Here is a 23,866-nt window from a genome sequence, read left to right on the forward strand (position 1 = left end):
CAGGGATGAGGGGAGCAGAGGGGTGCAGTCGGCACACATCAGGGATGAGGGGAGCAGTGGGGTGCAGTCGGCACACATCAGGGATGAGGGGAGCAGAGGGGTGCAGTCGGCACACATCAGGGATGAGGGGAGCAGTGGGGTGCAGTCGGCACACATCAGGGATGAGGGGAGCAGAGGGGTGCAGTCGGCACACATCAGGGATGAGGGGAGCAGAGGGGTGCAGTCGGCACACATCAGGGATGAGGGGAGCAGAGGGGTGCAGTCGGCACACATCAGGGATGAGGGGAGCAGAGGGGTGCAGTCGGCACACATCAGGGATGAGGGGAGCAGTGGGGTGCAGTCGGCACACATCAGGGATGAGGGGAGCAGAGGGGTGCAGTCGGCACACATCAGGGATGAGGGGAGCAGAGGGGTGCAGTCGGCACACATCAGGGATGAGGGGAGCAGTGGGGTGCAGTCGGCACACATCAGGGATGAGGGGAGCAGTGGGGTGCAGTCGGCACACATCAGGGATGAGGGGAGCAGAGGGGTGCAGTCGGCACACATCAGGGATGAGGGGAGCAGTGGGGTGCAGTCGGCACACATCAGGGATGAGGGGAGCAGAGGGGTGCAGTCAGCACACATCAGGGATGAGGGGAGCAGAGGGGTGCAGTCAGCACACATCAGGGATGAGGGGAGCAGAGGGGTGCAGTCAGCACACATCAGGGATGAGGGGAGCAGAGGGGTGCAGTCAGCACACATCAGGGATGAGGGGAGCAGTGGGGTGCAGTCAGCACACATCAGGGATGAGGGGAGCAGAGGGGTGCAGTCAGCACACATCAGGGATGAGGGGAGCAGAGGGGTGCAGTCAGCACACATCAGGGATGAGGGGAGCAGAGGGGTGCAGTCAGCACACATCAGGGATGAGGGGAGCGGTGGGGTGCAGTCGGCACACATCAGGGATGAGGGGAGCGGTGGGGTGCAGTCGGCACACATCAGGGATGAGGGGAGCAGAGGGGTGCAGTCGGCACACATCAGGGATGAGGGGAGCAGAGGGGTGCAGTCGGCACACATCAGGGATGAGGGGAGCAGAGGGGTGCAGTCGGCACACATCAGGGATGAGGGGAGCAGAGGGGTGCAGTCGGCACACATCAGGGATGAGGGGAGCAGAGGGGTGCAGTCGGCACACATCAGGGATGAGGGGAGCAGAGGGGTGCAGTCGGCACACATCAGGGATGAGGGGAGCAGAGGGGTGCAGTCGGCACACATCAGGGATGAGGGGAGCAGAGGGGTGCAGTCGGCACACATCAGGGATGAGGGGAGCGGAGGGGTGCAGTCAGCACACATCAGGGATGAGGGGAGCAGTGGGGTGCAGTCGGCACACATCAGGGATGAGGGGAGCAGAGGGGTGCAGTCGGCACACATCAGGGATGAGGGGAGCAGAGGGGTGCAGTCGGCACACATCAGGGATGAGGGGAGCAGAGGGGTGCAGTCGGCACACATCAGGGATGAGGGGAGCAGAGGGGTGCAGTCGGCACACATCAGGGATGAGGGGAGCAGAGGGGTGCAGTCGGCACACATCAGGGATGAGGGGAGCAGTGGGGTGCAGTCAGCACACATCAGGGATGAGGGGAGCAGAGGGGTGCAGTCAGCACACATCAGGGATGAGGGGAGCAGTGGGGTGCAGTCAGCACACATCAGGGATGAGGGGAGCAGTGGGGTGCAGTCAGCACACATCAGGGATGAGGGGAGCAGAGGGGTGCAGTCAGCACACATCAGGGATGAGGGGTGCAGTCAGCACACATCAGGGATGAGGGGAGCAGAGGGGTGCAGTCAGCACACATCAGGGATGAGGGGAGCAGAGGGGTGCAGTCGGCACACATCAGGGATGAGGGGTGCAGTCGGCACACATCAGGGATGAGGGGAGCAGAGGGGTGCAGTCAGCACACATCAGGGATGAGGGGAGCAGAGGGGTGCAGTCGGCACACATCAGGGATGAGGGGTGCAGTCGGCACACATCAGGGATGAGGGGAGCAGTGGGGTGCAGTCGGCACACATCAGGGATGAGGGGAGCAGAGGGGTGCAGTCAGCACACATCAGGGATGAGGGGAGCAGAGGGGTGCAGTCAGCACACATCAGGGATGAGGGGAGCAGTGGGGTGCAGTCGGCACACATCAGGGATGAGGGGAGCAGAGGGGTGCAGTCGGCACACATCAGGGATGAGGGGAGCAGAGGGGTGCAGTCGGCACACATCAGGGATGAGGGGAGCGGTGGGGCACTGTTAGGACACATCGGGTGTGAGTGGACCAGAGGGGCAAGACACATCACTGGTAAGGGGAGTGCCATCAGGAAACATCAGAGTCCCTGTCAACACACAATGATTTTGACACATCAGAAGGTCGACTTCAGGACACATCGGTGATGACAGCAGCATGGTCCCCATTGCGGGCGAGAGAAGGTAATGAGTCCTCATCAGGACTCAATGGGGAGGCGATGGCCTTCATCAAGCCACAATGGGGGTGAGGGTCACTGCGCCCCTTCACCTCAGATGTCCGTCCTGTCATTCATGTCTGGGCAGTACACCGCTTCACCTGACGATTCACCCGGAGCAGAGTCTCCATCAGCAGTAACTCTTCGCCTTCTGAATCTTTGCAGCAGATACTTCTTGTCCGGTGGAGAGTTTCCTTTTCTCATTTTGGATTCGAGCTTCCTTCTTCTGCAGGTAGGAGGCCATGTTGTCAAAGACTGCTTTATACAAAGCGCTGAAGCGGTTCTCCAGAGTCGCCGATCCTGAGGGGAAAAACGAGACGTGGAGGAGGTTCAGGTCAAGGACGCTTGCCACATGGTGACCTCAGTGTAGTGAAGGAACCTGTCAGCATGATCGCCCCAGGCATATTGGGCTCGGAGTTCATGTCCTCCACCGATGGCAGTAGTTGCTCGCTAACTGAACAGAAACGGTTTTAATGCCTTCGCGACACAGACAATTTCTGTTTTAGTTTTTTCCTCCCAGAGCCATAACTTTTATCCCATCCACATGGACATGACAACTTGGTTATCGCGGGACACATTGTACTTTAGAATAACAACGGATCCGGAACACTGCGATCATGTTTGATATCACAGACCATTTAAATATAGAGGGCACCATCAACAATAATGTCTAATGTGCTCAACCTGCAGCATGTCAAAACACAGACTATACAAAAAAAGAGAAAAAAAACATGCACAAACGCAGGGATCACCAAGACAGTATATAGTATATAAACATATAACGTTTTATTTAATGTCTTTTAACCACACAACTGGAATTTGAAAAACATCTAAAAACATGAATACAAAAAAATACACCCAAGAACAAGGCAGTGTACAAGGATGAAATCTGGCCAATGGAAGAGGACAATCCCTCACCAAATAACCTCAAAGAATCGTATAATGCCCCACAAACATCAACAAATCATATTTTACCTCCAAACAGCCTATTGATTATGGATTGGTACCCAATATAGATATAAACAATATAATATAGTGTAAAGTGCAGTTATGGTGCTAATATAATGGGCATCAAGAACACATGTAGCTAAATAACCCAAAAGCACAAATAACAGTTTGGCACCAAATCTAGATAGGAATCTCAATAGATACACAGCATGGTTGAGCAAAAAGACCCCAAAGGGTTAATCAGGGAAAAAAAAAAAAAAAATTTACCCAACAAATAGTTCCTAATAGGCCAGCTCACGTACTGCATAGGGTTTGAGGGGTTTGAGGCAAAAAGAGTCAGCTCCAAAATAGCCCACCCAACGCGTATCGTCACCTAAGTGACTTCATCAGGGGTGAAGACAAGTTTGATATCACAGTTCCAGGGGTTAAAGTGCTGGGAGCCGTCCGTGAGAACCAGCTGACACCCGGCCGTGATCAGCCGCACACCACCCGTGCGCGGCCCTGTCGGTTCCGACGTACTATCCTGTCCATGGTCAGACGGGCCCAGGGCACATGGATGAGATAGAACGCCGGATGTCATAAAGGGGTTAATGTGCACTCTATCTTGACTGAAAAAAAAAACAGAAAATGTAGACATTTTTGCAAATTTATTAAAAAAGAAAAAACCTGAACTATCCCATGGCCATAAGTCTTCAGCCCCTTTGCTCAGTATTGAGGAGAAGCCCCTGTTGAGCTAGTACAGCCAGGAGTCTTCTTGGGAATGATGCCACAAGTTTTCCCCCCTGGATTTGGGGATCCTCGGCCATTCTTCCTTGCAGATCCTCTCCAGTTCCGTCACCTTGGATGGTGAACGTTGGTGGACGCCATTTTCAGGTCTCTCCAGAGATGCTCAGTTGGGTTTAGGTCAGGGCTCTGGCTGGGCCGGTCAGGAATGGTCACAGAGTTGTTCTGAAGCCGCTCCTTTGTTATTTTAGCTGTGTGCTTAGGTTCATTGTCTTGTTGGAAGGTGAACCTTCCGCAAGTCTGAGGTCCAGAGCCTCTGGAAGAGGTTTTCATCCAGGATATCTCTGTACTTGGCCACATTCACGTTTCCTTCAATGACAAACAGTCGTTCTGTCCCTGCAGCTGAAAACACCCCCATAGCATGATGCTGCCTCCACCATGCTTCACTGTGGGGATTGTATAGGGTGGGTGATGAGCAGTGCCTGGTTTTCTCCACACATAACGCTTAGAATTATCACCAAAAAGGTCTATCTTCATCTCATCAGACCAGAGAATCTTATTTCTCATAGTCTGGGAGGCCTTCATGTGTTTTTTAAGCAAACTCTATGCGGCTTTCATATGTCTTGCACTGAGGAGAGGCTTCCGTCAGGCCACTCTGCCATAAAGGCCCGACTGGTGGAGGCTGCAGTGATAGGTGACTTTGTGGAACTTTCTCCCATCTCCCTACTGCATCTCTGGAGCTCAGCCACAGTGATCTTGGGGTTCTTCTTTACCTCTCACCAAGGCTCTTCTCCCACGATTGCTCAGTTTGGCTGGACGGCCAGGTCTAGGAAGACTTCTGGTGTTCCCAAACTTCGTCCATTTAAGGATTATGGAGGCCACTGTGCTCTTAGGAACCTTGCGTACTGCAGACATTCTGTTGTAACCTTGGCCAGATCTGATCCTTCCTACAATTCTGCCTCTGAGCTCCTTGGCCAGTTCCTTTGACCTCATGATTCTCCTTTGGTCTTACATGCACTGTGAGCTGTGAGGTCTTATACAGACAGGAGTGCGCCGCTCCAAATCAAGTCCTATCAGTGTAATTACACACAGCTGGACTCCAATGAAGGAGTAGAACCATCTCAGGGAGGATCACAAGGAAATGGACAGCATGGGACTTACATAGGAGAGTCTGAGCAGAGGGGCTGAAGACTTATGGCCATGGGATATTTCAGTTTTTCTTTTTTATTAAATTTGCAAATATTTCTACATTTCTTTTTTTTCAGTCAAGATGGGGTGAGAGAGTACATTAATGAGAAAAAAATGAACTTTTTTGAATTTACCAAAAGTGAAAAATTTAAAGGGGTCTGAACACTTTCCGTACCCACTGTACAGCTGATAACACAGGATTCACCGTTCGCAATAGGTGATGTCACAGCTCACCTCCTCCTCCTGTACAATGACTGATAACCAGGGGTGGAGATACCGCCGATGCAGCTGCAGAGGGGCCCCTGCAGGGCTGCTAATAATGAGGTCAATTTGGCCTGTTTCCCCAGCTCGGGGAGGACCCTGGTCAAATTGGCCTCATGTGAGGTGGGCAGGAAGTGATCCCTGCAGCTCTGTCGCCTACAGCAGAAAGTGGCAGCGGTGCGGAGCTGCAGGGATCGGCCTCTGCTTCCTGCCCAGCACTTTGACACAGGAGCGCGGCTGGATGACGCCAGCATTCACGGTGTCGTGCCTGTGTCAGATAAAAAGCTGCAGACGACGATGATGCTGTGAGGGAACGTGCAGAGAGGTGAGTGGTGGTGGTGTGTTTTAACAATAAAGAAAAGAATGTCCAGCTTCAGCGAATCCGTAAAAAAGAGTTTTCTTTATTCACAAATTTTAAGGCTATGTGCACACGTTGCAGATTATTTGCGGTTTTTTAGCGTTTTTGTGCTATAAAACCGCAAATAATCTGCATACATTAAGCATCCCATCATTTATAATGGAATCCGCAATTTCTGTGCACATGATGTGCATTTTTCCGCATGAAAAACGCATTGCGGAAAAATAATGAACCTGTTCATTAATTTTGCATTTTTTTCGCAGATTTCCCACTGTCTAATGCATTGGGAAATTTTCGGGAAAAAACGCGCAAAAAATGCGTCAAAACCGCGCAAAAAACGCATGCGGATTTCATGCGGAAATCTGGCAGAAATGTCCGGATTTCGACAGGAATTTTCTGCATGAATTCCTGAACGTGTGCACATCGCCTAAACATAGAGGATACAGACTTCAGCACGAACCATATGGGTAAGAATATCGATCTATTTTTTACGGATTTGGTGAAGCTGGACATTCTTTTCTTTTCTGGACTTTATACGCTTGGACACAGCGGGTCCGTGCTCCCGAAGATTGGTTTATGCATCACGGGTAAGCTGGCTTATATTCCTTCTTTCTGTGTTTTAACAATACATTGTGGGGAGGTGGAGAGGGCAATGATGGAGGCGGTGGAGAGGGCAATGATGGAGGCGGTGGAGAGGGCAATGATGGAGGCGGTGGAGAGAGCAATGATGGAGGCGGTGGAGAGAGCAATGATGGAGGCGGTGGACAGAGCAATGATGGAGGCGGTGGAGAGGGCAATGATGGAGGCGGTGGAGAGGGCAATGATGGAGGCGGTGGAGAGAGCAATGATGGAGGCGGTGGAGAGGGCAATGATGGAGGCGGTGGAGAGGGCAATGATGGAGGTGGTGGAGAGGGCAATGATGGAGGTGGTGGAGAGGGCAATGAGGGATTGGGATGGGAGTTAGGGGGATTTATAAACAGTGAGGGGGAGGACGATTCGATATAGATGTAAAATGAATTGGGAAGTGGCAGAGGAAGCTCAGTACCTGACAGCATCATAATGAATTTGGTGGTGGGAGAAGATGCTATCAAGGACTAATAAATAAATGGGGGGTGCAGGACAGGACTAAATGTACGTTCACACTGAGCGACTTTAGAACGATAACGATAGCGATCTGTGATGTTGCAGCGTCCTGGATAGCGATATCGTTGTGTTTGACAGGCAGCAGCGATCTGGATCCTGCTGTGACATTGCTGGTCAGAGCAGAAACTTCACTGGTAACCAGGGTAAACATTGGGTTACTAAGCGCAGGGCCGCGCTAAGTAACCCGATGTTTACCCTGGTTACCATTGTAAATGTAAAAAAAAACAAACACTACATACTTGCATTCCGGTGTCTGTCGCGTTCCCTGCCATCAGCTTCCCGCACTGTGTCAGCGCCGGCCGGCCGTAAAGCACAGCGGTGATGTCACCGCTCTGCTTTACAGCTGGCGCTTACACAGCGCAGAGAAGCAGAACGCCGGGGGACAGACACCGGAATGTAAGAATGTAGCGTTTGGTTTTTTTTACATTTACACTAGTAACCAGGGTAAACATCGGGTTACTAAGCGTGGCCCTGCGCTTAGTAACCCGATGTTTACCCTGGTTACCCGGGGACTTCGGCATCGTTGGTCGCTGGAGAGTTGTCTGTGTGACAGCTCTCCAGCGACCACACAACGACGAAACAGCGACGCTGCAGCGATAGGCATCGTTGCCTATATCGCTGCAGCGTCGCTTAATGTGACAGTACCTTAAGGCCATGTGCACACATTCAGGATTTGCAGGAGAACATTCTGCTGCATGTCCTAATGTGTTGGCAGAAACAACACTGTGTAAAACACATTTATTTTTGTTCCACATTTTGCCATGCTTTTGTTGTGCATTTTCCCCATTTATTATGGGTGAAATACGCTGCAAGAATTGACCTGATGCAGATGTTAATCTGATGCAAATCTGCAAGGAAACTGTTGTGAATTCCGCTCTTGGGCTCCCTCCAGTGGTTGTAAGTGGCACTTTTGTGAGTTCTGCTCTTGGGCTCCCTCTTGTGGTTTTAAGTGGTATGGCTGCTCCTAGGATTTAGCAGTCTGCAGCTGCTTCCACTGATTGTCTTTCTGCTCGGCTATTTATGCCTGGCTCTTCCCTTCAGCCAGTGCCACTTGTCAATGGTTCCTGGTTGGATTCACATCTCTCTTGGATTTCCCTGATATCCTGGCCAGTTCAGCAAAGATAAGTCCTTGCTTTGCTCTTTTCTGTCCACATGTTGTGGACTTATTTGTTCTGTGCATTCTATGTTTTGTCCAGCTTGTCAGTATGGATTAATTCAGTTAAGCTGGAAGCTCTGGGAAGCAGATTTACCCTCCACACCTTTAGTCAGGTGTGGAGATTTTTGTAAACTCTGGATTTTTGTAGTTTTTAATACTGACCGCACAGTATTCCATCCTGTCCTATCTATTTAGCTAGACTGGCCTCCTGTGCTACATCCTGGTTTCATTCTGTGTATGTCTTTTCCCTCTCCACTCACAGTCATTACTTGTGGGGGGCTATCTATCCTTTGGGGATTTTCTCTGAGGCAAGATAGTTTTCCTGTTTCTATCTTTAGGGGTAGTTAGTTCTCAGGCTGTGACGAGATGCCTAGGGAGTGACAGGAGCATCCCACGGCTACTTCTAGTGTTGTGTTGAGCTTAGGGACTGCGGTCAGTACAGGTACCACCTCCTTCAGAGCTCGTTCCATGTTGCTCCTAAACCACCAGTTCATAACAGTACAAGTGGCCAAAAATGAATTAAATGCATCTCAAAAGAAGGAAAAAAATTTCTGAGCCATTTTTTTTTTCTGTGCTCTGTTTTGTCTTTTTTTTCCTCTTGATCTCTGGGTGGTTCAGGATTTATGCTCTGGCATGGATGTTCAGGGTTTGTTTTCTCGTGTGGATCAACTTGCTGCAAGAGTACAGAGTATCCAAGATTATGTTCTCCAGACTCCGGCTTTGGAGCCTAAAATTCCTACTCCTGATTTGTTTTTTGGGGACAGATCCAAGTTTTTGAACTTTAAAAATAACTGCAAATTGTTTTTTGCTTTGAAACCCCGTTCTTCTGGTGATCCCATTCAGCAAGTTAAAATCATCATATCCTTGCTGCGTGGTGACCCTCAGGACTGGGCTTTTTCTCTTGAAACAGGGGATCCGGCATTATTGAATGTAGATGCATTTTTTCAAGCGCTCGGATTATTGTATGATGAACCTAATTCTGTGGATCATGCAGAAAAACCCTGTTGGCCTTGTGTCAAGGTCAGGAAGCGGCAGAATTATACTGCCAGAAATTTAGAAAATGGTCTGTGCTCACTAAATGGAATGAGGATGCTCTGGCTGCTATTTTCAGAAAAGGTCTTTCTGAAGCCCTTAAAGATGTTATGGTGGGCTTCCCTACGCCTGATGGTTTGAGCGACTATGTCTCTAGCCATTCAGATTGATCGGCGTCTGCGCGAGCGCAAAGCTGTGCACTATATGGCAGTGTCCTCTGAGCAGAGTCCTGAACCTATGCAATGTGATAGGATTTTGACTAGAACAGAACGGCAGGAATTCAGACGTCAGAATAGGCTGTGGTTTTTCCTTGCAGCCTTTGCAGAGCCCTATTCCTTTGAGGGGCATTGATGCTACATCATTGGCCAAGGATAAACCTCAGTACTGGACGCAGATGACTATGTACATGGCTCCAGCACATCAGGAAGATTGCCGTTTTCTGGTGTTGCATAACCTGCATGATGTTGTTGTGCTGGGATTTCCATGGTTACAGGAACATAATCCGGTGCTGGATTGGAAAACTATGTCGGTGACTAGTTGGGGTTGTCAAGGGGTACATAGTGACGTTCCTTTGATGTCAATTTCCTCTTCCCCCTCTTCTGAGGTCCCTGAGATTTTGTCGGATTTCCAGGATGTATTCGATGAGCCCAAGTCCAGTTCCCTTCCTCCACATAGGGACTGTGATTGTGCTATTAACTTGATTCCTGGTTGTAAGTTCCCTAAGGGCCGACTTTTCAATCTGTCTGTGCCAGAGCATGCCGCCATGCGGAGTTATGTTAAGGAATCTTTGGAGAAGGGGCATATTCGGCCGTCTTGGTCACCATTGGGAGCGGGTTTCTTTTTTGTTGCTAAGAAGGATGGCTCCTTGAGACCCTGTATTATCGTCTTCTTAATAAGATCACGGTCAAATTCCAATACCCCTTGCCTTTGCTTACTGATTTGTTTGCTCAGATTAAGGGGGCTAGTTGGTTTACTAAGATTGACCTCCGAGTGGCATATAATCTTGTTCGTATTAAACAGGGTGACGAATGGAAAACTGCATTTAATACGCCCGAAGGCCATTTTGAATACCTTGTGATGCCATTCGGGCTCTCTAATGCTCCATCTGTGTTCCAATCTTTCATGCATGATATTTTCCGCAATTATCTTGATAAATTCATGGTTGTATATTTGGATGATATTTTGATTTTTTCCGATGATTGGGAGTCTCATGTGAAGCAGGTCAGGATGGTGTTCCAGATCCTTCGTGATAATGCTTTATTTGTGAAGGGGTCTAAGTGCCTATTCGGAGTTCAGAAGGTCTCTTTTTTGGGTTTTATTTTTTCTCCTTCGTCTATGGAAATGGATCCTGTTAAGGTCCAAGCTATTCATGATTGGATCCAGCCCACATCTGTGAAGAGCCTTCAAAAATTTTTGGGCTTTGCTAATTTCTATCGCCGTTTCATTGCCAACTTTTCCAGTGTGGTTAAGCCCCTTACTGATTTGACGAAGAAAGGCGCTGATGTGACGAATTGGTCCTCTGCGGCTGTTGAGGCCTTTCGGGAGCTTAAACGCCGATTTACTTCTGTCCCTGTGTTGCGTCAACCGGATGTTTCTCTTCCTTTTCAGGTTGCGGTCGACGCTTCTGAGATTGGGGCAGGGGCCGTTTTGTCTCAGAGGGAGTCTGATGGTTCTTTGATGAAACCGTGTGCTTTTTTTTTCCAGAAAGTTTTCGCCTGCGGAACGCAATTATGATGTCGGCAATCGGGAGTTGTTGGCTATGAAGTGGGCGTTTGAGGAGTGGCGACATTGGCTTGAGGGAGCTAAACACCGTAGTGTGGTCCTGACCGATCATAAGAATCTGATTTACCTCGAGTCGGCCAAGCGGCTGAATCCTAGACAGGCTCGATGGTCCCTGTTTTTCTCCCGTTTTGATTTTGTGGTCTCGTATCTTCCGGGATCTAAGAATGTTAAGGCTGATGCCCTCTCTAGGAGTTTTTCGCCTGATTCTCCTGGAGTCCTTGAGCCGGTTGGCATTCTTAAGGAAGGGGTGATTCTTTCTGCGATCTCCCCTGATTTGCGGCGGGTGCTTCGGGAATTTCAGGCTGATAAGCCTGACCGCTGTCCAGTGGGGAAGCTGTTTGTTCCTGATAGATGGACAAGTAAGGTAATTTCTGAGGTTCATTGTTCAGTGTTGGCTGGTCATCCTGGGATTTTTCGTACCAGAGATTTGTTTGCTAGGTCCTTTTGGTGGCCTTCCTTGTCGCGCGATGTGCGTGCTTTTGTGCAGTCCTGTGGGACTTGTGCCCGGGCCAAGCCTTGTTGTTCCCGCGCTAGTGGGTTTCTTTTGCCTTTGCCAGTCCCTGAGAAGCCCTGGACGCATATTTCCATGGATTTTATTTCGGATCTTCCTGTTTCCCAGAAGATGTCTGTTATCTGGGTTGTTTGTGACCGGTTCTCTAAAATGGTCCATCTGGTACCTTTCCCTAAGTTGCCTTCCTCCTCAGATTTGGTTCCATTGTTTTTTCAGCATGTGGTTCGCTTGCATGGCATTCCGGAGAATATTGTGTCTGACAGAGGTTCTCAGTTTGTCTCTAGGTTTTGGCGGGCCTTTTGTGCTAGGATGGGCATTGATTTGTCTTTCTCTTCGGCATTTCATCCTCAGACTAATGGCCAAACTGAGCGAACTAATCAGACCTTGGAAACCTATTTGAGATGCTTTGTGTCTGCTGATCAGGATGATTGGGTGGCTTTCTTGCCGTTGGCCGAGTTTGCCCTTAATAATCGGGCTAGTTCGGCTACTTTGGTTTCACCTTTCTTTTGTAATTTTGGTTTTCATCCTCGTTTTTCTTCGCCCCCTGACGAAGGAGCCTCCGCTCCGAAACGCGCGTCGGGCGGACGTGCACACCGGACCCAGGTATATGCCGTGCCCCCAGATTCAGGTAACTACGAGCTGAGTTTACGGCAACTTTGCCGGACTATGTTCCTGATATGTTAGCCATCAGCTGCACCATTATGTATGTGTAGGGGGACTTTGACATTTTTCGCTAACACAGGAGCTCTCATGTATATGTTTTTTGCCGCTGCTGTTCAGTACTTTGTTAGATCTTGGCCCTGCTTAAATTAGTGCAGCAGTGTAATAACCCACGGTGGTATATAGTCTTAGGTCTGACTCCTACCTGCTGCATGTGTTATTTATTTTTGTGCAGGAGCTTTATGTACGGACTAATTAACTATTTGTTTACTACATGTGTTCAGTTACTGATGTATGTCGACATTATATAGTATATGGCTGTCTGGGGTTTTTTCCGGTTTGCGCGTCCTTTTTTGGATAGTGGCGATTTGTTGCAGTCACCGCCACCATTTTTTCCACCTGTATCTTTATAGTCCAGGGATCTGTGTGTTTTTTCTTGTATATGTATGTACTTTTGTACCAATAAAGATTTTCTTATATTAGTAATATACCCATTTTGGTCGTCTTTTTGTGTGGTTTCCACACTCCCTTCTTGTGTGCAGCCTTTAACGACTGGGTGCTTATATATCCAATCCTCGGCAACGGAGATACTATACCAGTGTTAGTGTTTTGTGATGTTGCTGTCTAATACCTTTATCATTCTATCGTTTTTCTTCTGGGCAGGTTGAGCCTTCTGATTGTCCTGGTGTGGATTCTGTGGTGGACAGGCTGCAGCAGATTTGGACTCATGTGGTGGACAATTTGACGTTGTCTCAGGAAAAGGCTCAACGTTTTGCTAGCCGCCGTCGGTGTGTTGGCCCCCGGCTTCGTGTGTGGGATTTGGTTTGGTTGTCTTCTCGTCATGTTCCTATGAAGGTTTCTTCCCCTAAGTTTAAGCCTCGGTTTATTGGTCCTTATAAGATTTCTGAAATTATCAATCCGCTGTCTTTTCGTTTGGCTCTTCCAGCCTCTTTTGCCATTCATAATGTTTTCCATAGATCTTTGTTGCGGAGATATGTGGTGCCCGTTGTTCCCTCGGTTGATCCTCCTGCCCCGGTGTTGGTTGAGGGAGAGTTGGAATATGAGGTTGAGAAAATTTTGGATTCTCGTTTTTCGAGGCGGAGGCTTCAGTATCTTGTCAAGTGGAAGGGTTATGGCCAGGAGGATAATTCTTGGGTTGTTGCCTCCGATGTCCATGCCGCCGATTTGGTTCGTGCTTTTCACTTGGCTCGTCCTGATCGGCCTGGGGGCTCTGGTGAGGGTTCGGTGACCCCTCCTCAAGGGGGGGGTACTGTTGTGAGTTCTGCTCTTGGGCTCCCTCCGGTGGTTTTAAGTGGTATGGCTGCTCCTAGGATTTAGCAGTCTGCAGCTGCTTCCACTGATTGTCTTTCTGCTCGGCTATTTATGCCTGGCTCTTTCCTTCAGCCAGTGCCACTTGTCAATGGTTCCTGGTTGGATTCACATCTCTCTTGGATTTCTCTGATATCCTGACCAGTTCAGCAAAGATAATTCCTTGCTTTGCTCTTTTCTGTCCACATGTTGTGGACTTATTCGTTCTGTGCATTCTATGTTTTGTCCAGCTTGTCAGTATGGATTAATTCAGTTAAGCTGGAAGCTCTGGGAAGCAGATTTACCCTCCACACCTTTAGTCAGGTGTGGAGATTTTTGTAAACTCTGTGTGGATTTTTGTAGTTTTTAATACTGACCGCACAGTATTCTATCCTGTCCTATCTATCTAGCTAGACTGGCCTCCTGTGCTACATCCTGGTTTCATTCTGTGTATGTCTTTTCCCTCTCAACTCACAGTCATTACTTGTGGGGGGCTATCTATCCTTTGGGGATTTTCTCTGAGGCAAGATAGTTTTCCTGTTTCTATCTTTAGGGGTAGTTAGTTCTCAGGCTGTGACGAGGTGCCTAGGGAGTGACAGGAGCATCCCACGGCTACTTCTAGTGTTGTGTTGAGCTTAGGGACTGCGGTCAGTACAGGTACCACCTCCTTCAGAGCTCGTTCCATGTTGCTCCTAAACCACCAGTTCATAACAGGCTGCACCCCGATATACACAGGACCCCGACAGCTGCTGGCCCCAACTTGTGACATGTCCTTCTCTGATGGCTCGTTCCCCGTAATAGGTCACATCCTCCCGGGCCCTCAGATGCCACGTGTGATCTCTGCTGACAAGTGGGCGGGGCTTACCTCCCATCTGCTCCCAGCTCTCCCCGATCACGTCTGACAGCTCCTTTGTGCGGTCGTCTCTTGGCGCAGGCTGCAGAGAACAGATCAGAGAGAAATTAGTCTGCACTCTTGCTATACCAGAAGAGGGTGCTGGTGTAACGGACAACAAAAGTCCTTAATAGCAGAAATAGGAAAATACACTGCACTCACGGATGGAATATTTTTGCAAGTGAATCATAAACAATTTATTGGTGTACATACACATTGAACAGACAGCAATGCAAATATATGCAGTAGTACAGATGACGTTTCGAACCCAACCGGCAGCACAGCAGGGCGCGGGAGCGCCGCTCTACACTCTCCTACCCACAGGTACCATTATCTAGCGACAGCTAGCCTCCATCTAGATGCTTTCTACATCTGCTATAGTCCATGCCGGCTGGGATACTCTTAGTGCCCTTTGTTACATACCATTTTAAGCGTTTTATGATTAAGAACCCGATTGGGTTCGAAACATCATCTGTATGCACGCTTTTCTACTGCATATATTTGCATTGCTGTCTGTTCAATGTGTATGTACACCAATAAATTGTTTATGATTCACTTGCAAAAATATTCCATCCGTGAGTGCGGTGTATTTTCCTATTTTGGCTGCAGAGAACACACAGGAGCGGTCAGTGACTGCCCCACCCACATGACTCCCACCCATGGCACAGTCCAAGAACCTCTAGCCCCTCCTCAATCCGAGTGACACACATTAGTAATATCTGATCCTAGGAAAGCTGGGTGACCGCCGGTGTGACTGCAGGTGCCCGAAGGCGGAAATCTCAGCTTTGTACTTACAGATACCAGTGATACCGGCAACATAATACACTGATCACTGACATGAAGGGCCCGATCCATCTGGACCGGCGGTGTTCACACAGGAGATGTGCTACAGTCAGACCCTGCTGATACATGAAGGAGTGTACACCTCTGTGCAGGGGGCAAACAGAATCTCAGGATACAGGGAGCTCCCCCTAGTGGTGGCTGCAGACAGGATCTTATCATGTATCTCTGTATACAGGGAGCTCCCCCTAGTGGTGGCTGCAGATAGGATCTTATCATGTATCTCTGTATACAGGGAACTCCCCCTAGTGGTGGCTGCAGACAGGATCTTATCATGTATCTCTGTATACAGGGAGCTCCCCCTAGTGGTGACTGCAGACAGGATCTTATCATGTATCTCTGTATACAGGGAGCTCCCCCTAGTGGTGGCTGCAGGCAGGATCTTATCCTGTATCTCTGTATACAGGGAGCTCCCCCTAGTGGTGGCTGCAGACAGGATCTTATCATGTATCTCTGTATACAGGGAGCTCCCCCTAGTGGTGGCTGCAGACAGGATCTTATCATGTATCTCTGTATACAGGGAGCTCCCCCTAGTGGTGACTGCAGACAGGATCTTATCATGTATCTCTGTATACAGGGAGCTCCCCCTAGTGGTGGCTGCAGACAGGATCTTATCATGTATCTCTGTATACAGGGAGCTCCCCCTAGTGGTGGCTGCAGACAGGATCTTATCATGCATCTCTGTATACAGAGAGCTCCCCCTAGTGGTGGCTGCAGACAGGATCTTATCATGTATCTCTGTATACAGGGAGCTCCCCCTAGTGGTGGCTGCAGACAGGATCTTATCATGCATCTCTGTATACAGAAAGCTCCCCCTAGTGGTGGCTGCAGACAGGATCTTATCATGTATCTCTGTATACAGGGAGCTCCCCCTAGTGGTGGCTGCAGACAGGATCTTATCATGTATCTCTGTATACAGGGAGCTCCCCCTAGTGGTGGCTGCAGACATTATCTTATCATGTATCTCTGTATACAGGGAGCTCCCCCTAGTGGTGGCTGCAGGCAGGATCTTATCATGTATCTCTGTATACAGGGAGCTCCCCCTAGTGGTGGCTACAGACAGAATCTTATCATGTATCTCTGTATACAGGGTGCTCCCCCTAGTGGTGACTGCAGACAGGATCTTATCATGTATCTCTGTATACAGGGAGCTCCCCCTAGTGGTGGCTGCAGACAGGATCTTATCATGTATCTCTGTATACAGGGAGCTCCCCCTAGTGGTGGCTGCAGGCAGGATCTTATCATGTATCTCTGTATACAGGGAGCTCCCCTTAGTGGTGGCTGCAGACAGGATCTTATCATGTATCTCTGTATACAGGGAGCTCCCCCTAGTGGTGGCTGCAGACATTATCTTATCATGTATCTCTGTATACAGGGAGCTCCCCCTAGTGGTGGCTGCAGGCAGGATCTTATCATGTATCTCTGTATACAGGGAGCTTCCCCTAGTGGTGGCTACAGACAGAATCTTATCATGTATCTCTGTATACAGGGTGCTCCCCCTAGTGGTGACTGCAGACAGGATCTTATCATGTATCTCTGGATACAGGGAGCTCCCCCTAGTGGTGACTGCAGACAGGATCTTATCATGTATCTCTGTATACAGGGAGCTCCCCCTAGTGGTGGCTGCAGACAGGATCTTATCATGTATCTCTGTATACAGGGAGCTCCCCCTAGTGGTGGCTGCAGACAGGATCTTATCATGTATCTCTGTATACAGGGAGCTCCCTCTAGTGGTGACTGCAGACAGGATCTTATCATGTATCTCTGCATACAGGGAACTCCCCCTAGTGGTGGTTGCAGACAGGATCTTATCATGTATCTCTGTATACAGGGAGCTCCCCCTAGTGGTGGCTGCAGACAGGATCTTATCATGCATCTCTGTATACAGGGAGCTCCCCCTAGTGGTGGCTGCAGACAGGATCTTATCATGTATCTCTGCATACAGGGAGCTCCCCCTAGTGGTGGTTGCAGACAGGATCTTATCATGTATCTCTGTATACAGGGAGCTCCCCCTAGTGGTGGCTGCAGACAGGATCTTATCATGCATCTCTGTATACAGGGAGCTCCCCCTAGTGGTGGCTGCAGACAGGATCTTATCATGTATCTCTGTATACAGGGAGCTCCCCCTAGTGGTGGCTGCAGGCAGGATCTTATCATGTATCTCTGTATACAGGGAGCTCCCCCTAGTGGTGGCTGCAGACAGGATCTTATCATGTATCTCTGTATACAGGGAGCTCCCCCTAGTGGTGGCTGCAGGCAGGATCTTATCATGTATCTCTGTATACAGGGAGCTCCCCCTAGTGGTGGCTGCAGACAGGATCTTATGTATCTCTGTATACAGGGAGCTCCCCCTAGTGGTGAGTGCAGACAGGATCTTATCATGTATCTCTGTATACAGGGAGCTCCCCCTAGTGGTGGCTACAGACAGAATCTTATCATGTATCTCTGTATACAGGGAGCTCCCCCTAGTGGTGGCTACAGACAGAATCTTATCATGTATCTCTGTATACAGGGAGCTCCCCCTAGTGGTGACTGCAGACAGGATCTTATCATGTATCTCTGTATACAGGGAGCTCCCCCTAGTGGTGGCTGCAGACAGGATCTTATCATGTATCTCTGTATACAGGGAGCTCCCCCTAGCGGTGGCTGCAGACAGGATCTTATCATGTATCTCTGCATACAGGGAGCTCCCCCTAGTGGTGAGTGCAGACGGGATCTTATCATGTATCTCTGTATACGGGGAGCTCCCCCTAGTGGTGGCTGCAGGCGGGATCTTATCATGTATCTCTGTGTACGGGGAGCTCCCCCTAGTGGTGACTGCAGACAGGATCTTATCATGTATCTCTGTATACAGGGAGCTCCCCCTAGTGGTGACTGCAGACAGGATCTTATCTTGTATCTCTGTATACAGGGAGCTCCCCCTAGTGGTGACTGCAGACAGGATCTTATCATGTATCTCTGTATACAGGGAGCTCCCCCTAGTGGTGTCTGCAGACAGGATATTATCATGTATCTCTGTATACAGGGAGCTCCCCCTAGCGGTGGCTGCAGACAGGATCTTATCATGTATCTCTGTATACAGGGAGCTCCCCCTAGTGGTGGCTGCAGACAGGATCTTATCATGTATCTCTGTATACAGGGAGCTCCCCCTAGCGGTGGCTGCAGACAGGATCTTATCATGTATCTCTGTATACAGGGAGCTCCCCCTAGCGGTGGCTGCAGACAGGATCTTATCATGTATCTCTGTATACAGGGAGCTCCCCCTAGCGGTGGCTGCAGACAGGATCTTATCATGTATCTCTGTATACAGGGAGCTCCCCCTAGTGGTGACTGCAGACAGTATCTTATCATGTATCTCTGTATACAGGGAGCTCCCCCTAGTGGTGACTGCAGACAGTATCTTATCATGTATCTCTGTATATAGGGAGCTCCCCCTAGTGGTGGCTGCAGACAGAATCTTATCATGTATCTCTGTATACAGGGAGCTCCCCCTAGTGGTGACTGCAGACAGGATCTTATCATGTATCTCTGTATACAGGGAGCTCCCCCTAGTGGTGGCTGCAGACAGGATCTTCTCATGTATCTCTGTATACAGGGAGCTCCCTCTAGCGGTGACTGTAGACAGGATCTTATGTATCTCTGTATACAGGGAGCTCCCCCTAGCAGTGGCTGTAGACAGGCTCTTATCATGTATCTCTGTATACAGGGAGCTCCCTCTAGTGGTGACTGTAGACAGGATCTTATGTATCTCTGTATACAGGGAGCTCCCCCTAGTGGTGGCTGCAGACAGAATCTTATCATGTATCTCTGTATACAGGGAGCTCCCCCTAGTGGTGGCTGCAGACAGGATCTTCTCATGTATCTCTGTATACAGGGAGCTCCCTCTAGCGGTGACTGTAGACAGGATCTTATGTATCTCTGTATACAGGGAGCTCCCCCTAGCAGTGGCTGTAGACAGGCTCTTATCATGTATCTCTGTATACAGGGAGCTCCCTCTAGTGGTGACTGTAGACAGGATCTTATGTATCTCTGTATACAGGGAGCTCCCCCTAGCGGTGGCTGCAGACAGATTATCACACAAACCACCTGCTTATTCTTTTCCCACCTTATTCTAGTATTTAAAACTCTCTTCCTGCTGCACACAGAATTCCTGCTAATCCTATTAACATTCAGTGAAACCTTCTCCCCTGTCTTGTAACTGTGCCCTCTGAATCTCACGATCAGTATATAACAAACTCCTCTACATCCACAACGTCTTCCTTTCCAATTCTCTTAACCTTCTGGCTCTCAGTAGACCCTGCAGTCAGACTCCACCGCTGCTGCTAATTTCTCGTATGGGAGGCTAAAATTCTCACAGCCCAGCTCCCCCACGCCCAGCACAACCACCACCCCCGACCAGCCCCATTCCCCCTTGCCCAGCATGCAGACCAGCCAACAGTACGTTTTCCGCTCCTTCTGCTCAGCACTTTGCATCCCCCACCCCAGTAATGTCTGACCTGCCATCTCTGCTCCCTATATTGGAGGAGCTGTATAGGGTTTCCCTTGATGGCAGAGAACACCCAGAGGGAAGTGGAGTCCTCAAAATCCAGGTCCACAGGAGCGTATGGAAGGTTGACATACAGCGGGTGGGCAAGACATGGACTGGCCAAGATTGAGAACATGTAGATTCCAGGAACGCTAGAAGACAGAAGATTCGGTCACCAACCAATTTACACTACACATGTCCTGTACAACAAGCCTACACCTCACTCCACCCCGGGCGTTTATCAGGGGTCACCTGATCATAACCCGCCCACACGTCAAGTCACCTCATGATACCCCACCCACACGATACCACCATCGGAAGTCACTAGATCCCGTTCCCCAGCTCCTCACCCATCGCACAGCACGGCTACTTGTTCTCCTCTGGGGCAGCAGCGGATCCTGGTGACTGCAAATTCCTGAAAGAAACAAGATCTCACTAGTAATTAAAAATGAAAATCCCATCATCATCCAACGCCCCATCACCTCCTGAGGATCCACCCCACACAAGCGGTCAGGAGCCCACGGCACAGTCTGGGCTTGGTGGAAGGGTCTCACCTTGACCTCTAGATCATCTTCAGGCCTCGGGATGCTGCTGATCGTACAGTTCTGAAGTTCTTGTCCGGTCTCGTATCTCCACAGACGCAGCGTCCCATCCTAGAAAAAAAAAAAAGAAGAGATGTTGAGGGGGAGGCAATTGACAAGTACGGGGCCAACGGGAAGGGCGTTGGGCAAACGGGGGAGGTGCGGTCACCGCACACCTGTCACTTACTCCTGACCCGGACAACAGCAGCTTCTCTCGACCTTCTGGCAGCGCCAGCTGTGACACAAACCTGGAACATAAAAAACGTGAGCGGTTGTCCATTTCTGACCCTCAGCCACCCAACAAGTCACCGGTTATCCCTTTCTGCAAACTCCCACAGGGCCAACACCCTTTGGTAACTATCTCAGTAGCCCCTCCCATTACTGACCACCCAGACCCCCTATAGGGCTTCTCCCAGAGACCAGTTGCCCAGCTCACTCTGTATGTCCTAGGCAGAAGGCGGTGATGACGTGTGGTGCCCCCCACTGGCTGACTCGGATTTTCTCATCACGGTCGCAGGTTATGACGTGTTGTCCATCCAGAGTTGCCACCTGTAAGAGGAGAGGTGAGAGGAGGCAGCAGAGCAGTTGGTGACCCTCTCCCCACGGCCCCCTAATTACCAAGTCCAGTAACATAGAGAGGTGCCCCAGCTCTAGGCGCCCATCCTCCTCCGCCGCCTTCACTGAGAAAGAGAAAACGTCTCCAGACTTATCCGCCACCAGGACCCGGCTGTTACAGGGCGAGAAGACGAGAGCAGTGCAGCGACGGCTCAGCCACCTGCACAAAGAGGGGATGGTGACAATAGAGAGGACCCAGGAATACAGATCAGCAAGTGCCCATTCCACACCACCCCATCAGCATATAAACCAGTGTCAGATCCAGAGGCACCTACTCACCCCTCCCAGAGACCCTGACTCCACGCCCCACAGAGGGCTCTACTCCACATCCAAACCCCTCCCACAAAGGGACGAAATCTACCCCAAAACCTAACTACACAAACCCTGACCACACCCACACTCCTCCCAGAGTGAACAACTCCACACACACCTGGCAGAGGGCCCAACCTTACCTCCAAACCCCTCCCACAAAGTGACCAAATCTACCCCAAAACCCACCCACACTCCTCCCAGAGTGAACAACTCCACACACACCTGGCAGAGGGCCCAACCTTACCTCCAAACCCCTCCCACAAAGTGACCAAATCTACCCCAAAACCCACCCACACTCCTCCCAGAGTGAACAACTCCACACACACCTGGCAGAGGGCCCAACCTTACCTCCAAACCCCTCCCACAAAGTGACCAAATCTACCCCAAAACCCACCCACACTCCTCCCAGAGTGAACAACTCCACACACACCTGGCAGAGGGCCCAACCTTACCTCCAAACCCCTCCCACAAAGTGACCAAATCTACCCCAAAACCCACCCACACTCCTCCCAGAGTGAACAACTCCACACACACCTGGCAGAGGGCCCAACCTTACCTCCAAACCCCTCCCACAAAGTGACCAAATCTACCCCAAAACCCACCCACACTCCTCCCAGAGTGAACAACTCCACACACACCTGGCAGAGGGCCCAACCTTACCTCCAAACCCCTCCCACAAAGTGACCAAATCTACCCCAAAACCCACCCACACAAACCCTGACCACACCCACACTCCTCCCAGAGTGAACAACTCCACATACACCTGGCAGAGCGCCCAAACTTACCTCCAAACACCTCCCACAGAGACCCTGACTCCACCCCCCAAAGTGGGCTCTACTCCACATCCAAACTCCTCCCACAAAGTGACCAAATCTACCCCAAAACCCACCCACACAAATCCTGACCACACCAGCACTCCTCCCAGAGGGAACAATTCCACACACACCCAGTAGAAGGCCCAACCTTACCTCCAAACACCTCCCACAGAGACCTTGACTCCACAAACCCTGACCACACCCACACTCCACACTCCTCCCAAAGGGAACAACTCCACACACCCGGCAGAGGGCCCAACCTTACCTCTAAACACCTCCCACAGAGACCCTGACTCCACCCCCCAAAGAGGGCTCTACTCCACATTCAAACCCCTCCCACAAAGTGACCAAATCTACCCCAAAACCTAACCACACAAACCCTGATCACTCCCTCACTCCTCCCAGAGGGAACTCCACACACACCTGGCAGAGGACCCAACCTCACCTCCAAACACCTCCCACAGAGACCCTGACTCCACCCCCCAAATAATGCTCTACTCCACATCCAAACTCCTCCCACAAAGTGACCAAATCTACCCCAAAACCCACCCACACAAACCCTGACCACACCAACACTCCTCCCAGCGGGAACAACTCTACCTCCAAACACCTCCCACAGGACCCTGATCCCACCCACTAAGACTCTGACCCCACCACCTAAAGCCATCCCACAAGAGGGACAAACTCCACCCCAAACACTTGCCAGAGACCCTGACCTCCCCCAAACCCCTTCCAGAGACACTGACCACCCCTCTCAATCCCTCTTACAGAGGGCCAAACTCCACCCACTTATCCTAAACCAATCACAGACAAGACTCCACCTACACTGCTCAAAGAGGACCCGACTACCGCCAAAAGCCCTCCAACTGCATAGACCCCATACTCCACCCACACCCGTCCCCCAGAAACATGACCCTTCCTAGAGACATCCTTACAATACTAGAATGTTAGAGTTGGAAGGGACCTCCGGAGTCATCGTGTCCAACCCCGTGCTCAATGCAGGAGTCACTAAACCATCTCAGACTGATGTCTGTCCAACATCTGTGTGAAGACTTCCATTAAAGGAGAACTCGCCACCTCTCGTGGCCGCCTGTTCCACTCATTGATCATCCTCACTGTCACCCTTCTAATATCTGAACTGTATCTTCTCCCTTTCATTCATTGCTTCTCGTGTTTCCATGTGCAAATGACAATAATGATGATCCCTCTACACTGACAGCCCTTCAGATACAGTTCGAGCCAGAAGTTTTCATCCACTATATATAAAGACACATCTGCATGTTCTTAATATCTGACATGGAATCAGAATAAACTTTTCCCGTTTTAGGTCAATTAGGATTACCATTATTATTTGCCAAATGCCAGAATAATGAGAGAGAATGGTTTAAGGCATTTTATTACTAACTGCAAAGTCAGAAGTTTCCATCCATTTCATTAGTATTTGGTACTATTGCCCTTACACTGAATGACTTGGGTTAGACGTTTGGGATCTCCTTCGACAAGCTTCTCACAGTAGTTGGTTGGAATTTGGGCCCATTCCTCCTGACAACGCTGGTGTAACTGATCCAGGTTTGTACATCGCGGTCAAGATAATGTCAAAATGTCATAATGTGACATTAAGGCCCCTTCACATTAAGTGACGCTGCAGCGATACCGACAACGATCCGGATCGCTGCAGCGTCGCTGTTTGGTCGCTGGAGAGCTGTCACACAGACCGCTCTCCAGCGACCAACGATGCCGGTAACCA

The 23,866-nt window shown here is 50.0% G+C and overlaps 1 protein-coding gene across 3 annotated transcripts in view; it reads right to left on the reverse strand.

Annotated features, from left to right (window-relative positions):
* The window catches only part of WDR4 (WD repeat domain 4), a 69,689-nt gene that overhangs the window by 16,941 nt on the left and 28,882 nt on the right, over positions 1–23,866 (reverse strand). Inside the window, exons 4-11 of one of the 3 annotated variants that reach the window (XM_069760360.1) lie at positions 20,996–21,152; positions 20,814–20,926; positions 20,565–20,625; positions 20,351–20,449; positions 20,147–20,211; positions 19,768–19,948; positions 14,405–14,474; positions 2,571–2,769 (exon numbers count right to left, since the gene is read on the reverse strand). In XM_069760360.1, coding sequence (XP_069616461.1) covers positions 2,600–2,769; positions 14,405–14,474; positions 19,768–19,948; positions 20,147–20,211; positions 20,351–20,449; positions 20,565–20,625; positions 20,814–20,926; positions 20,996–21,152 — 916 coding nt within the window. In that variant the 3' untranslated portion in view covers positions 2,571–2,599. Of the gene's footprint in view, positions 1–2,036; positions 2,770–14,404; positions 14,475–19,767; positions 19,949–20,146; positions 20,212–20,350; positions 20,450–20,564; positions 20,626–20,813; positions 20,927–20,995; positions 21,153–23,866 lie in introns of those variants that run through there. The other 2 variants (XM_069760359.1, XM_069760361.1) reach the window with 2 other exon arrangements.

This window comes from Ranitomeya imitator, chromosome 3 (genome assembly GCF_032444005.1).
Source record: "Ranitomeya imitator isolate aRanImi1 chromosome 3, aRanImi1.pri, whole genome shotgun sequence".
In the NCBI taxonomy this organism is placed as follows: domain Eukaryota; kingdom Metazoa; phylum Chordata; class Amphibia; order Anura; family Dendrobatidae; genus Ranitomeya; species Ranitomeya imitator.